Source organism: Tenrec ecaudatus, chromosome 14, assembly GCF_050624435.1.
Source record: "Tenrec ecaudatus isolate mTenEca1 chromosome 14, mTenEca1.hap1, whole genome shotgun sequence".
Classification (NCBI taxonomy): domain Eukaryota; kingdom Metazoa; phylum Chordata; class Mammalia; order Afrosoricida; family Tenrecidae; genus Tenrec; species Tenrec ecaudatus.
Genome location: NC_134543.1, coordinates 98707911 through 98722158, shown reverse-complemented (window position 1 = coordinate 98722158; position 14248 = coordinate 98707911). Strand labels below are relative to the sequence as shown.

The 14248-nt window shown below is 51.4% G+C and overlaps 1 protein-coding gene across 1 annotated transcript in view; it reads right to left on the bottom strand.

The window, feature by feature from the left end:
- Positions 1–1804: 1804 nt before the first annotated feature.
- RTF1 (RTF1 homolog, Paf1/RNA polymerase II complex component) overlaps positions 1805–14248 on the bottom strand; it is a 57049-nt gene continuing 44605 nt past the window's right edge. Inside the window, exons 7-18 of the mRNA XM_075530630.1 lie at positions 11419–11554; positions 10817–10994; positions 9670–9752; positions 8357–8444; positions 8152–8259; positions 7305–7382; positions 6612–6733; positions 6386–6443; positions 5512–5589; positions 4997–5092; positions 4053–4164; positions 1805–3871 (exon numbers count right to left, since the gene is read on the bottom strand). Of these exons, the coding sequence (XP_075386745.1) occupies positions 3765–3871; positions 4053–4164; positions 4997–5092; positions 5512–5589; positions 6386–6443; positions 6612–6733; positions 7305–7382; positions 8152–8259; positions 8357–8444; positions 9670–9752; positions 10817–10994; positions 11419–11554 (1244 nt within the window). The 3' untranslated portion in view covers positions 1805–3764. The remainder of the gene's footprint in view (positions 3872–4052; positions 4165–4996; positions 5093–5511; positions 5590–6385; positions 6444–6611; positions 6734–7304; positions 7383–8151; positions 8260–8356; positions 8445–9669; positions 9753–10816; positions 10995–11418; positions 11555–14248) is intronic.

Genomic DNA, 14248 nt, shown 5'->3' with positions numbered 1-14248 from the left:
ACTACAAGGTCAGCTGTTCCAAACCACCTACAGTTCCACAGGGAAGGAAGCGCGGCTTTCTGCTCCCATAAAGACAGCCTTGGGAACCCACAGCGGTAGCTGGACTCTGCCCTCCAGGGTCTGTGTGAGGTGGGATGGAGTTTGGTTTTCGCCCTGATCCTGGGCTGTTCTGAGGCTTCTGTTCTTTCCCTCGGTCATTACCCCTCTGTGCAGCCTCCTGCAGGGTGGAGGCCAGGGCCACCTGCTCGGACCATTTTTCCCCAGAGGCCCAGTGGTGCCATCTCTCACTAATCTTGAGCATGATCCCCACAGCTTATGCCATTTGATAGAGAATGTGGGGCTCAGATGAAGTACACCAGCCCTGGACATGCAACCCCTTACCCTGGACCAAGACACCCTCAGCAAGTTCTCCCCAGTGGCCAGTAGGATTGCCCTGGCTAATGCCCAGAGAAGGCAGGCTGCCATTCCTCCTGCCCCGCGCCCCCCACGCTAACAGGCTCCACAGCCCTTCAGCAAGGGGACCAATAGAGGGCTTGGAGAATATAGCTGAACCACCTGCTGTCCGCGGCACCCAAACAAGCCTTCCTCCTTGCTTGCTCTGGATTAGCAGAGAAGTCAGCTCACAGGTTTCCTGATTAGGAGTCAAGTGGCGTTGGCTATCTCCAGTCCAGAATTCCTGCTCTCCAGGGCCTAGGCAGGGAGAACAGGAGACCGCCTCACTGGCTGTGCTGGCCGGATTAGGCCTGACTGGGCTTTTGAGATGGTTTTTCTTGAGTGGGGATGAAGACCCAGAACCTTGCTTCCTACTGAAAACACAACCCCAGACTCCCCAGCTCGAGAACACAAGGGAAGCACAGCAATACTCCTTCCACAGCTGGACTTAGCCTGTGGGTTCTCGCTTAAACAAGACAGCAAAGGCACAGGCCAGCTGGAAGGAGATGCTCACCAAGGCTAGGTGGTGTTCGCAGGGGCTTTAGCTATCTGTTGAAACTAATTGGTCTCCTCTTATCAAGAGGCAGCAAAACTAAGCCAGTTGGGAGGCTGCACTGGCTCTAGCCAACTCGAGGGGCTTTCGGGGAACCAGGCTACGAAGGGATCGAAAACTGCCACTTTCATTGGAGGTGTGTATGTGGGGGGAGGGTGGTTGGAAAAAGGAGCCTAGGTCTTCTTGGACTTTGAAATTATGGCTTTTTGAGTTGCCTCTCGGGCTGCACGCCTTGGACTCAGTCTGACCCCCTTGTTAAAACAGGGCATAAAGTTTATTTACAAATATCTGTACAATTTGAGTGACAAGGCAGGACTTCACAGAAACAAAGAAAACAAAAGCATTCTTTTGGAAGGGAAGTTGCAGGCAGCAGACATTCCCTGGTCAGAAGCAAGACAAACAGACTTGTACATTGTGGGCCAGGCATACGGACACTGGGCTTTTTGCTTCTTGGAAGGAATTGAACAAGGTGAAAACCCCCCAAAAGGTGCCATACCCTTCAATACGTATAGGCCACAAGCAGGGGCCTCAGCAGTAACTCCCCAGCAGGAGAAAGCCTGTCAACCGACAAGAAGCCACCATTGATGGGACAAAGCCCATGCCTTACGCCTGGGCCCGATGCTGGTCCAGAGGCCCTGCCTCAGCCGAGTCTGAGACAAGTCCTCAGTCTTGATCCCAATTACCAAACCGGCTACTCAGGCAGCTAACTGGGGTCTTCTCTGCTTGGCTTCTTTCCCTGCTGGCGTGCTGTGACGTTTCACAACGAAGGTTTCCGCAGCTGCAATGTGGAGAGGTAGTGGCAAAGTGGCTACAGTGTGATGCAGTTTCAATAAAAAATTTTATTACACAGCCATCATGTAATCAACACATCTCCAAATCCAAATGATACTAAGTACAGATCTACACGGCGGGTCAGAACGACTTCATCAAAGTAAATGGATTCTATCATCTTAGGCCTTTTAAACCAGAAAAGAAAAAGTCCAAGTTCAACATGATCCGAGAGGTCCCAGCAGCCCCAGGGACTCTGCTGGAGTCCAGGTAATGTTTACAGTCTGTGATTCCACATTTACACAATCGTCTACAAAGTGTTTTGGTCAATGGACTCTTCAAGTGTATATGCTTTAAGTCCACCACCACTCCTCTGCCGATCACACTGTGTCACAGCCACACACAGCTGTGTTACAGGTACCATCATCGATTTTACAGTCGCAATACTTCTTTAAAACCATCCACTGCTGCTTTTAAATTAAACAACAACAAAAAAGTAAGGTACAGCAACACTGAGGGCTGGCTCTTCTTCCACCCGGGTGAGTTACCAAGTTCACTCTTACGTTCAAGTACCTCAGAGTGCTGTGCTTCTGCGCCCGCTGTCTTCCTGCCCCAAAGCTGGGTGAGTGAGATACAGCGCAGAGCTTCGAGAGCTCTCCCCTGAGGGGACTCGCCGTGCTCAGCTGTTTCTTTAGCTTAGGTCTTGGTATATATAGTCAGTTGTACTTTGTTCTGAAAAGATTTGTTAAATGCCACTTTTATTTACACTTGGAGCTTTACACCTGAGAATGATTATCAAGCAGTCAGCTAATCTCGTTTCAAACATTTCATAAAGACATACACACACACCTCTTTGCTGGTTTCACCCTAGCTGCACAATATATATGCTTGCCATATATATGTGCGCACGCGCACACGCACACACACACACAGCACATGCTTCTACCATTTGCAACCTGATCTTTTTGTGTTTGTACTCTCTACATACATGTTGAATGCTTTCTCTTAAAAACAAATCCATATTCTTGCTTAAGCAAAAGAGACTGGCTAGAAGAGGCAGGTACCCTGGGAGGGGAGAGTCTAGAAGCCGCTGGATGTACCCCGGGGTTGAGCAAGATGCCTTTCCTGTCCTCCCTGGTACCAAACCTCCCCTCTCACCTGCCAGGACACAGCCTTCCCGGCAGAGGGCTACGCTGAAGAGGGGTGTTTGTGCCAAAGTCAGGGAGGTGACGAGGAAGGAGGTGGGGAGGAGAGTCACACAGCTACAGCAGTCAGGCCTGTTTAATAAGAAGAATCACATTTAATGAGTTTCTTTCTGGCAGTTTCAGATGCTCAAGTACAGCTGAAAAAAGAAATCTGAAACAGCTATAGACCCATGACAGACTGATACAAAGAGGACTGCCTTTTTAAAAATGATAAAAAATCCACATGCTCACATACACATACACGCGCACACACTCTCTCAAGTAGCCCACCCCCCGCCCCCCAAAATGTACACTTTGGAAACTAATCAGTTTTGCAAACACCTCTTCCACAGAGATGGGAAGAGGAGAAAGAGGAGGAGGAGAGGGAGCAGCGCTGCAGGTGCCCAGCCGCCGCTCCCTCAGGGGTGAGGCGCCAATGTTCAATGGTTGGGTCCAGAGAGGACGGCCCCGAGCTGCGGCTATGGACGCCCCGGCTCCAGCCAGACTCCCAGCTCCGTGGTAATACTGAACGCGTGCAGAGCGGCCAATGGACTGTGCTGGTTTAAAAACCCAAACCCAAACCAAAAAGGGGAACACAAATCTGAAAACAGGGATGAAGCCCGAGGGCCCAGGCCCCCGCTGGGTGAGGCGGGAGTCGGTGGGCGATGGTGCAGACCAGGGAGATCAATACGGCAAATGGTTTGTATGACAGGGTGGCAGTGCCGAGTCTCTTCCCAGTTCTGCTGCTTCGGCCCAGAGCGGGCAAATCAATGGAGAAGAGGAAGGCGGAGGGGCATGCAGGGTCAGAAGCAGCAGGCTGAGTAGGCTCAAATAAGTCCCCGCCGCTTTTTGTAGTCTTCCAAGTTCAGAGATCTCCTCGGAGCCCCGTCCTTGGCTGGCGGAGCCTTGGAGGTGATGGCCAAAGCCTTTGACTCTATGGGCAAGAAGAGAACATGGGTGGGTCAGTGACCTTGACCCCCCCCCCCCCCAGACCATGAGCACCCCCCACCCCTAAGCTGCAGCTGCACTACAAGCAGAGTCCTGGTTGGCCAAGGAAGCCAGGGAGCCATCTGGTCCTGGGCCGTCCCCATACCTCAACCCTCTCACACACTCACCTGAGCTGGGAACTTGTAAATCAATCTTCACATCAAAGTCATGTACTTTGAATAGGTCTTCAGAGAGGTCATTGGCTGACTTAGAATTCAAATCTTTATCCTTTCCCTGGCCCTGCAATGTGAAGAGTAAGTCTATCAGTGTGGAATGGCAGGCGGGCAGGCAAGGTTGGTGCTTGGGTTCAAATTCAGTACATCTTCCTGCCAAGGCCCTTGACGGGTTCCCTTTCCCAGCAAGTCAGCAGGGCAGGCCACTGACAAAATTTTCTTTTGAGTCGAAAAGCAGTGAGGAGGGCAGCCTTGCATTAGTGGGCTAGGGGTGGAAAAGGTGAACTTTATACAAGTCACCTTCCTATCCCGAATCTCAGAGACTCCTGGGCGCTGTGGCTCCCCAGGTGAAGGTCTAACACTTAAAAGGCAGGAATCTGCTTCTACACAGGCAGTTTCTGCCTGTTGAACATTTTTAGTTTTCAAAGAGCTTCCCCCCTTAGATCCTCACATGGTGTCTGTGAAGCAGGCAGAGTACCCATGACCACGATTTACAGATGTAAATGTGCACCAAGAGGCCAAATCTCAGCTGCTGAAGCCGAAGGGAAGGGAGGTCCTGGTTAAATGGTAGTGACAGAATGTAGGTTATAGTTTAAGATTTAGGGACAGTTCGTTCCATTTGTAAATAACTGGGGCGGGGAATGAGCCATCCTGGCAGCACCGTGGAGACGCAGTGGACTGCTAACAAGGTTCCCGTGCACACCCCACCAGCTGCTCTGCGGGACTGCTCCCAGCAAGGGAGAGCCTTGGAGACCCACAGAGTCACGACGAGTTGGAATTGTTGGTTTCCTTTTTTGAATGGGCGGAAAACTCAAGGCCAAGCCGGCAGGGCACTGGCTCTGGCGTCGTGGCCAGGGCCAGTAGCGGGCTCCGCAGGCCGCCGGCAACCCCGCACTTGCCTTGCTCATCTCCTTGGGAGCATCGGGCAGCACCCCAGGGCCATACTTGGCGTTCAGCTGGGCCATGATGGCAGCTTGAACAGCTGGGTCTCTGGACTGAGAGAGAAAACATGTCATTTTTAAGATAGTGCTACTGTCAGAATCTCCCACCCCGCCCCTGTCTCATCAACATTCAGTGGGGGCTTTTCCTCTAGGCAGCAAAAAGGGAATTAGGAGCTTTACAGTCCAGCCGAGCCCAACCCTACGCAGGTGACTCAGCCTGTCCAGTGAACGCGGCTGTACAGCACAAGGGGGCTTGGGCTTCCTCCTCCACTGGCGCCCACAGCTCCGTGCCAGGTCCCCCGACTACACAGCCCACAGCAGGATCAAAAAGGAAGTACCCAGGCCCAAGCACTCAAGGCAATCAAATTCCAGGTAAGATGACGTTATTTTTAACTTCATTATTAATCTCCTAATGAAGCTCATTTCATGTCCCAGAATCGGTCCTGACTGAAGCGTCCTCTTTAGGCACTCACGTTTGACACGATGGTGGGTTTGCACTGGCGCCGGGTAAAGGGGTCCATCTGTTGGTTTTTCATGTTATGACTTTCAGCCTGAGACAGACAGAGTGCATTACAGAATGTACCTACTTCCCCGACTCCCTCTTGCTCATCATAAGCTTTCATCTAAATAACTCTCCGCTAGTGACTGAAAAATAAACAGAAGCAAATAAAGTGTCCATCATTCATTTCCCCCGAAGAACACCAGAGCAGACACGGAGCAACAAGACGAAGGAAAACAAAAAATGCGCAAAATCCAGCAGCAGTGAAACAACTTAGGGAAGGAATGGGTGCCGCGGGCCAGAAGACTGCAGCTTCCGAGTACAGTGACATGCTGTATGTGTGCGGTGTCTGGGAGTTTGCTGTCCTGCGCGGGTGCGCCTGAGGCTGGGAGCGACCCCGTGCATTTCACATACGAGCGGGAAGCCTTCAGACTATGACAGACGAGTTAGGAATGGCTGGCAATCTACTTTAGACGGTCAGCCAATGAAAACCAATGGATCCCCCAGAACACCGCCTGACGTGTTTGCTTTGGACAGGAGGCCAGGAAGGATCAATCCTTGGGGGAAGCCACCATGGGTAAAGTGGGGGGCCAGAAGCAGGGAGAGGACCCTCAGGGAAATGGATGGGCAGGACAGCCTCGGCCAAGAACACAGACGCAGACCAGACCACGTTCTCCCCTGCCAGCCTGAGCGATGAGCAGGGTCAACACGACTCTTGCTGAATAAGGAAAGCACGTGTGCGCTAAGCACTTCAATAATTTAAAAATTAACTGCAGCATGATGTAGAAAATATTTTATATGGGTTTCTTAGTGAATTCTTTTCAGTAATCCAGAGAATGTTGTCTTACCACAAGCGCCTTCTCTGATTCCACAATGTTCCACTCCCGGTTCCGCTGGTTGATGTAACTATGGGGTGAGAGGACTGGTCAGTGGGCTGAAAGGGGAGGGAACGGAACCCTGATGCGGAGATCTGTGGAGTCAGCGCAGCCTAGCCGACAAGGCCATAGGTGTACCTTTGGGCCAAGGCCTGTGGACCAAGGCAAAGGGCCTAACCAAGACAGTGCTGTCACAAACCTGATGGCGGATATGTTCTTGGTGCGTTGGCGGTCCAGGGCCTCTGCCCTCTCCTCCAGTTCGTTCAGCTGGTCCTGGATTTGTTTGGCCTTATCCTGGTCCCCCATGTCCTCAGCCATGGCCTGCACATGGAGAGATGTATGATTCTGGGCTCTGACTTCTAGCACAGGCAAGATAGCTCGGTGGATGAACAAATAACAGAGGGAAAGGGCGCAGCGAAAGTCCTTAACAAAGATCAGGCTTGGTTTTTATTAGAAGCAACCACAGCATCCCATGCAGCTGTATTCTCTGCGACGCGGGCGGTAAGGTGGGGGACTATTAAACTTTGAACTCAGGTCTGAACTGGCCAAACCGCCAATGACAAGGTTCATCCCATCCTGGTGCTGAGAGTGGAAAACACTCACCACAGCTGGGCCTGGAAACATGCCTGTCGTCTAGCCAGTGCTGAGGGCCTCCCATTGCACACACTACTAGAGGGACTCAGAAGGAAGGAGAGCCGAGCAGGCAAGACCAGTTTCAATGGACCGGAAGGACTGAGCGCTGTGCAGGGAACTAGGAAGCACTGTTCCCTGCAGCCAGGAGCTGAGCCCAGCGCTTTCTGTCACCTCTGCCACCATCGACGGGGCCCAGGGTGAATGCACGAGCAGCCCCAGCCCCCAACAGAGGGGAGGTGCCAGAGCCCAAGCCCCTTACCTTTTCCTTCAGCAGCTGAGTCTTCTTCATGGCATAGTTGGGTGGAGCTTTCCTGAACCGTTCCTTCTCTTTTACAATCTGTACCAGAGAGGAGATGCTAGCAGGCGGTGTTTGTAAGGAGGGTAAGCGCTAATTACAAGGGCTGCTCTTCTGACAGCGTGCCCCAAGGGCGAGTACGTTCTTTCCAGGGGTACCATGCCTCTGCCTGGGGCACGGAGGCTCTTCCGCACAGCCTGAAAGACCATGCACCAACAAACAGCAGCAGCCGAGGGCCTGGCGCTGTTGGCCTAGCTACATCCAGGAGAACAGAGAGCAAAGACCTGCGCCAAAGTTTTTGGAGAAAGACCATGCTTCAAGGGCGAAGCCGAGCAGAATCTTTGGAACTATGGGCCCCTGAACCCTGGATAGTCTTCTTAGGTCTATGACTTTAAATGGAAACATGTGGAGGAGAAGCCCAGGTGGCCTAGCGGCTCGTGTGTGTGTGTGTGTTTGCTCCCAGACAAGACCAGCGGTGTGAGCAGACCAGCTGCTCCGGGGGAGAGCTGGGGTAGTGGGCTTCGTGGAGACTGCCACTTGGGAAACCTTATGGGGCAGCAGTTCTACAATAAGGGGCACCGTGAGCCACAGTGACTTGGTGGCCCTGGGCGTTTTTTTCTGGGTTTGTGCATAGGAAGACGATGGGATGTAAATGATAAGGTAGCAGTCTTAATCTCCCCTCACTTCACGAGTAAGAGAGCAGCTAAAAAAGCCCGCGATCCAGTGAAAGAGGAAAAGAACCATGAACGATCTTCTAGTCCAGACGCTCGTCCGTGATGAACCTCCAAGCTCTGGGCACCAGGTGTCTTACCTCTTCAATGTCCTGATCATTGAATTTATAATTAAGAGCTTCTTTAATAGAGATTTCCTTCTTATTGATTTCATCTAGAGTGGGCAGCTGCATGCTAGCCGAGAACATCTGGGCAAAAACAAGACAGACAGACGTTACTAGGGATTCAGGAAGTGTCTCTCCCAGGGTTTCGCCCACACCTGCTGGGTGGGCTCAAGACACTCACCGCCTCTTTCCACTTCATGAATTCGCTTTCGGTGAATTCCTGGTTTGAGACAAACTCCAGGCGGAACACGCGTTGGTCACTGCCATGCCTACATAAAAAGAGCATCTTGGGAAACGAGCCTGCGGACCACAGAGCCAGCCAGCAAGAAGACTGTGTGCCGCCTCCTTTGGAGGGTGTCCCTCTGCCTGCCCTCCGAACCCCCTGGGAAGACGTAGAGACATTCCAGTGCCCAGGGCCATCCTACACCAAAGGGGTCGTCTCATGGGCAGGCAGCCCTGAGAACCAGCACCCCAGCCCTGGGAATCCAGTAGACTGACTAGAACTTCCACAGTCCGTTTACGAGCACAGTCAGTCCCCATCAAGAAGCAGTAACAGCCTGTAGTGAGTGAACAACAACGAGCCCGTTCCCCTAGAGCATGGACACCGCCTCTCCACTCCTGACCACTGTGCTGGCAAAGGGAGTGACCCCGGGTCATGCTCCAGAGGCCAGTCACGCTCTGCTCGCAATGGCCATCCATTATGCCATCCGATGCTTTCTAAACAGAGCAGGGGATGCTGAAGGGGTGAGGGGAATGGAGAATGCATGGAGATCACATTAGGCCACGGTAGAGCTCTGGCTAGGAGTCCTGGTGGCACAGAGCTTAAGCGCTTGGCTGCCAGGCAAAAGGGCAGTGACATGAACCAACAGTTGCCGCATGGAAGTGAGCGCAGTGACCATCTGCTTCTGTGCAGACGAGAGCTTTGGAAATCCTTGGGAGCAGTCCTGCTCTAGCTTACAGGGCTGCTAGGAATCACTGAGCCCAGCACACCCACCGGTTGGGTACGAGTGGTTTCTGCCACCTGCGGAGGGAGAGGCAAGTCTAGCAAACTACCTCTTTGATTCCTTCCTTCGTGAGGTTTTGAAGAGCTGCGCCTGCTTTGTCCTCGCCGTTCGGAGGCACAAACAGTGCCTGGCACACGGCAGGCCTGACATTTCATTGGACTGAGAGGAAACTTACGACCTGACTTACGGAAGAGTGCGTCAGGGGCCGTGCCAGGCTGGGAAGCACGCCTCCTGTTCAAGCTCAAGGAAAGTCCACCCAGGGCCCAGGGGCAGGGTTTCTCCCCAACCTGGGATTTCCTTCTACATGTCTGACCCACCCGGGCTGGGAAGGACGCCAATCTCTCTCTTGTGACACATTGCGTCTGCATAACCCATGCTCACGGTCTTAAGTGTGATGACAAGCAGAAAGATCACATGGGGAGGACAAGCAGCCGGGACAGGCACCTGTCTGCAGTGGGAGCAGCAGCTGTCACCGGAGCGACTCTCTTACCGTAGCTGCAGCCCTTTGTTTGTCCTGGTGCCACCCAGCTGGTAAACTTTGGCAGTTTCCACCACACCCGTGATCTCAGCTACCTAAGTGACAAGGAGAGACACCGTCAAGAACACCCCGTCAGTGTCCCCGCCATTTTCCTATGGAGCTCTCAATCAGTCTCCAAGGGGCCCTAGACAAGCAGTTTGCTTGGCTTCGAACCTACGAGTTGGTGGTGCAAACCCACTCGGTGGCTTAAGAGATTAAAACAAGTCCTTCCTGGTCATCTGCTTGGAGCCGCCGCGCTCCACTGTCACACGGGTCACCGTAACCTGCAGTGGACTCAGCCACAGCTCCAACAACCACACAAACCACCACCGGAGAATTGCTGGCAGCGGCCTCCCACGGAGACTCGGAGCCTCCTGGTGCTGTGTGGGCTCCTGCTTCAGGTTACAGCGTGCACAGCCCTGCATAGGGAGCCCTGAGCTCAGGGTACGGAAGTCCCAGGAGGGGCAGCCTGTAGAGGCTTCCCCTGGCCTCATCTACCTTACTAGGAACACACTTGGGGTACCAGCCAGGTCTTATCTCCCAGATGTGAGGACCACGAAGGCCAAGCTGTGCATGAAATGGCAGGAGGAGGTAAGCACGTTAAGAGCTCAGGATAAAAAAACAAAACACAGAAAGTAACCAAGCTTGAAAAAGGCATCTGGATCATATGGGTAGTTACACTGGACCCCACATAACAACTTTTATCATGATGAAGGTAGTTAAAAGGAATCTCAGTATGGTTTCCCGTTTCAGGCGTCTTTTGGTATTTAACATGGAACATTTCCACGCATTTGTTTTCCCAATGAACACGTCCTTGACTTAGTCCCCATCAGTTACTTCATCAGTATCTCCCATCCCCCTCTTAGCCTGAAGGAGGACAGAAAAAGTTATTCTCAGTCTAAACCCACCCGTCCCTTGGGCTCCAAGTATTCTTCCTGGTGGCAGGTCATGCATGATCCTGGGTCACTTCAGACTGTCACTATTCTGTGGCCATCTCAGTTGGAGTCTGTTTTCAAGTGGAATGATGGCAAAAGAGCAACAGATCGGTTGAGCAGGCCGAGCCCCGAGTCAAGAATCATCTTGAAAACACGGACAGTTGTCCAGCAAGAGGAGTACTAACCCGGTACACTGGCTTGCTGTTGTGGTTCCCAATGCCGATTCGCACAAAACAGCCCGTGACGGTTTTAGCGAAGAAGGGCATGTGGCACCAGCGCTCCAGCTTGTGCCGGGAGAGCCGGACTCGATTTAACTCTTCTGGCAGGGAGACGGGCTGTGACTTTGGAGGGACTTCTTCTTTCCTAGGAAGGACAGAGGGTACTGGGCAGAGTGTTCCTCCTGAACAAGATGGAGAAATGAACCCTGCAGCTGAGAGCCTGACCAAAGCAGGTGTGGTTTACACTGGGGGAGAGTGAAGCGCTGGGCAAGGCCTCCCGAGAGCTCGCCTCTTGACCAGGAAAGCTCCGCTAACCCACCAGGCTGGGAGTAGAGTGCCTGCTGCCTCGGGGCACAGCAACGAGTGAGAAAATCAGCCAAGTCTCCTGGCCACTCTGTCAGAAGGGACCATGTCCTTCCCTGCGGGAAACTCAGACAAGCTAAGAGTCAGCAGCACAGGGAATGAATGGGTGGGTGTGCGGGGGGGACTCAGTGAAGCCATTCGGGGCACTGAACCCAAGCAAGCACATTTTCGACACGATCCTGAGGGTTAACGGGGCCCGCGCTCACTCTTCTTCTTCGTCGGACGACGAAGTGCGGGACGACCGGTCGGACTTCTCACTGGACTTGTCGTCCTCTTCCTCTTCCTCGTCATCAGAGTAGACCTCACTGGTTTTTAATGGCTGCTTCTTGGCGAGGAGCTCAGCTAAAAAGAAAGAAGAAATCCTTACCTGGGTTCTCAATAATAAGCACAAGCATCCTTCATCCTTAAAAAAGAACGGAAACTGGCTAGGAAAAATGAATCGAAACAACCCAGGATTGATGAACCTGTCAGGAAGTAGAATAAGGGGCTGGGTGGGTGGGGGGGTGAACGGGGTATAAGGGAGACAATGTCAACGAGTCCACATAGAAAAAGAATGCTTGGAAACTGATGGCGGCAGCAATGATTGACTGAAATACGGAATGATCTGTATACTAAACATGAAGGTGTGAGCGGGGACACGCAGCTCCAAGGGCCCTGGACTGACTGGCCTATGGTCCCTGGGAGTCCAAGGCGACGGTTCAAACAGTACTGCAGCCGGGACGACAGCTCATACCCGTACAAGTCTATCACCAAATGGAATACAAAAAGCCCACCCAAAAGGTGTTTAAAGTGTCTCTGCCATCAGTAGGTAACTGCAGAGAGTTCTTTCAGTGATCTACTTTTGTTAGTCTGGTTAAAGTACATTTAAAGGAAAAAGGAGACTGTACTTTCTGTGTCCTTGAAAAAGGTTGGGGCTATTATCAACATTTCAATACAACTCAAATGAACACCTTCCCAAATCACTGCACATTTGCAACAGTTGAGAGGAGTGCTGCCCCACAGACGGCAGCACTTTGTAGATGGGACCTGTGTTTGGGAAGAGCTCAAAGATGTCGATGAGTGACAGCTCTGTCGGCACTTTTACTCGGACACTGCTGTGCATGTGGGAGAGATCTGATGAGTACTTCTGTCAGTATAACTAAGAACCACAGTGGTAGTGTGGGAGAACGAAGCTCCTGCGGAAAGGCTGCGGGGATTCCTGAAAAGCCCTTTGTTTGAACAAACGGGCTGGGAGAACTGTAGCTCGACAGCACAAGCTCAAGTGGACTCTGTCTGACATCACAGACAAAACGAACTCAAGATGAGTCACAGCTACAGGTAATAGCGCAGGCAATTAGAAGAAAATATATGAGTAAATATGTGTGACCATGGGCTAGAAAAAAATCTTAGGGTACCCAAAGCACAACCAATAAAAGGAAAAATTAAAGAGTGTACCTAAATTTTAAAAATTGTGCTTCAAAAGATACTACCAACATATTTAAATAGTTAAACCACAGAATGGGAGAAAATTTTTATAAATTTTATATTTGACAAGGGAGTTGTATCTACAACATAAGAAACACCACAAGGCACATAAGCAAATGTGGTGAAGAAAACTGATGGTGCCCGGCTATCAGAGGATATAGCGTCTGGGGTTTTAAAGGCTTGAAGGTAAACAGCTAGCTCAGAAGCAACAAAGCCCACATGAAAGAAGCACACCAGGCTGTGTGATCACGAGTGTTGAAGGGATCAGGTACCAGGCATCAAAGAATAAAAGATCATATCATTGTGAATGAGGGGGAGTGCACATTGGGGACCCAAAGCCCATCTGTAGGCACCTGGAAACCCCCTTACAGAAGGGCTGAAGGGAGGCGATGAGCCAGTCAGGGGGCAGTGTAGCAATGATGAAACATACAACTTTCCTCTAGTTCCTAAATGCTCCCCCCCCCCCACTACCATGAGCCCAATCCCACCTTACAAATCCAGATAGACCAGAGGATGTACACTGGTACACATAGGAACTGGAAACACAGGGAATGGTGATACTGGGAGGGTGGAGGGAAAGTGGGGTTGAACGGGAGAACCGATTATAAGGATCTACATATAACCTCCTCCCTGGGGGAAGGACAAATGATTAAATAAAAAAGAAAGAAACTCATACAACTGAACATAAAACAGTCCAATAAAAACGAGCAAAGGATCTGGCAAGATAAAAAGTCTGGCAGAAAAGACAACTATTACATGATCACACGTACATAAAACGCTCACCTTCTGCAGATCTACAGCAACAGAAAGGGGGTTTGCAGTTGCCTGGCAAGAAGAGCCCTAGTGGCATGGTGAGTTATGTGCTGGGTGGCTAACTCCAAGGTCGGCAGTTCGAAAACACTAGCCGCTGTGTATGAGAAAGCAGCAGCTTTTCACTCCCATAAGGATTTAGTCTCAGAAACCCAACTGGACAGTTCTAGAGTATCCTTCAGGGTCTCTATGAATCAGAATGGATGTGAGGACAGTGAGTTTTTGAGTGAGGGTTGGGGGAGCAGCCAGGTGCCGGAGTTACAAGGGAAGCTAATAGATGCAAAGTCGTCAGTTGCTCTCCAGGAGAAAGATGGGACTTCCCACTCCCATAAGAGCTATCGTCTCAGACACCCACAGAGACCATTCTACCCAGTTCTACAGGGTTGCTGTGAGTCGGAATTAACTCTATGTCAGCGAATTTGAGGTTTTTTTTGAGGATTGGGGGAGCAATCGGGAGTGAGTGCTACTAAAGGGTTTATTTTGGGTGGCTGAAAATGACTGAAATTCGATGAAACATGTAACTTTCCTCTAGTTCTTAAATGCTTCCTCCCCCTACTATCATGATCACAATTCTACCTTACAAATCTGGCTAGACCAGAGGATGTACAGTGGTACAGATAGGAACTGGAAAAACAGGGAATCCAGGGTGGATGATCCCTTCAGGACCAGGGGCGAGAATGGCGATACCCGAAGCTGCGGTAGAAAGGGAGAACCGATTACAATAATCTACATATGGCCTCCTCCCTGGGGGATGCACAATAG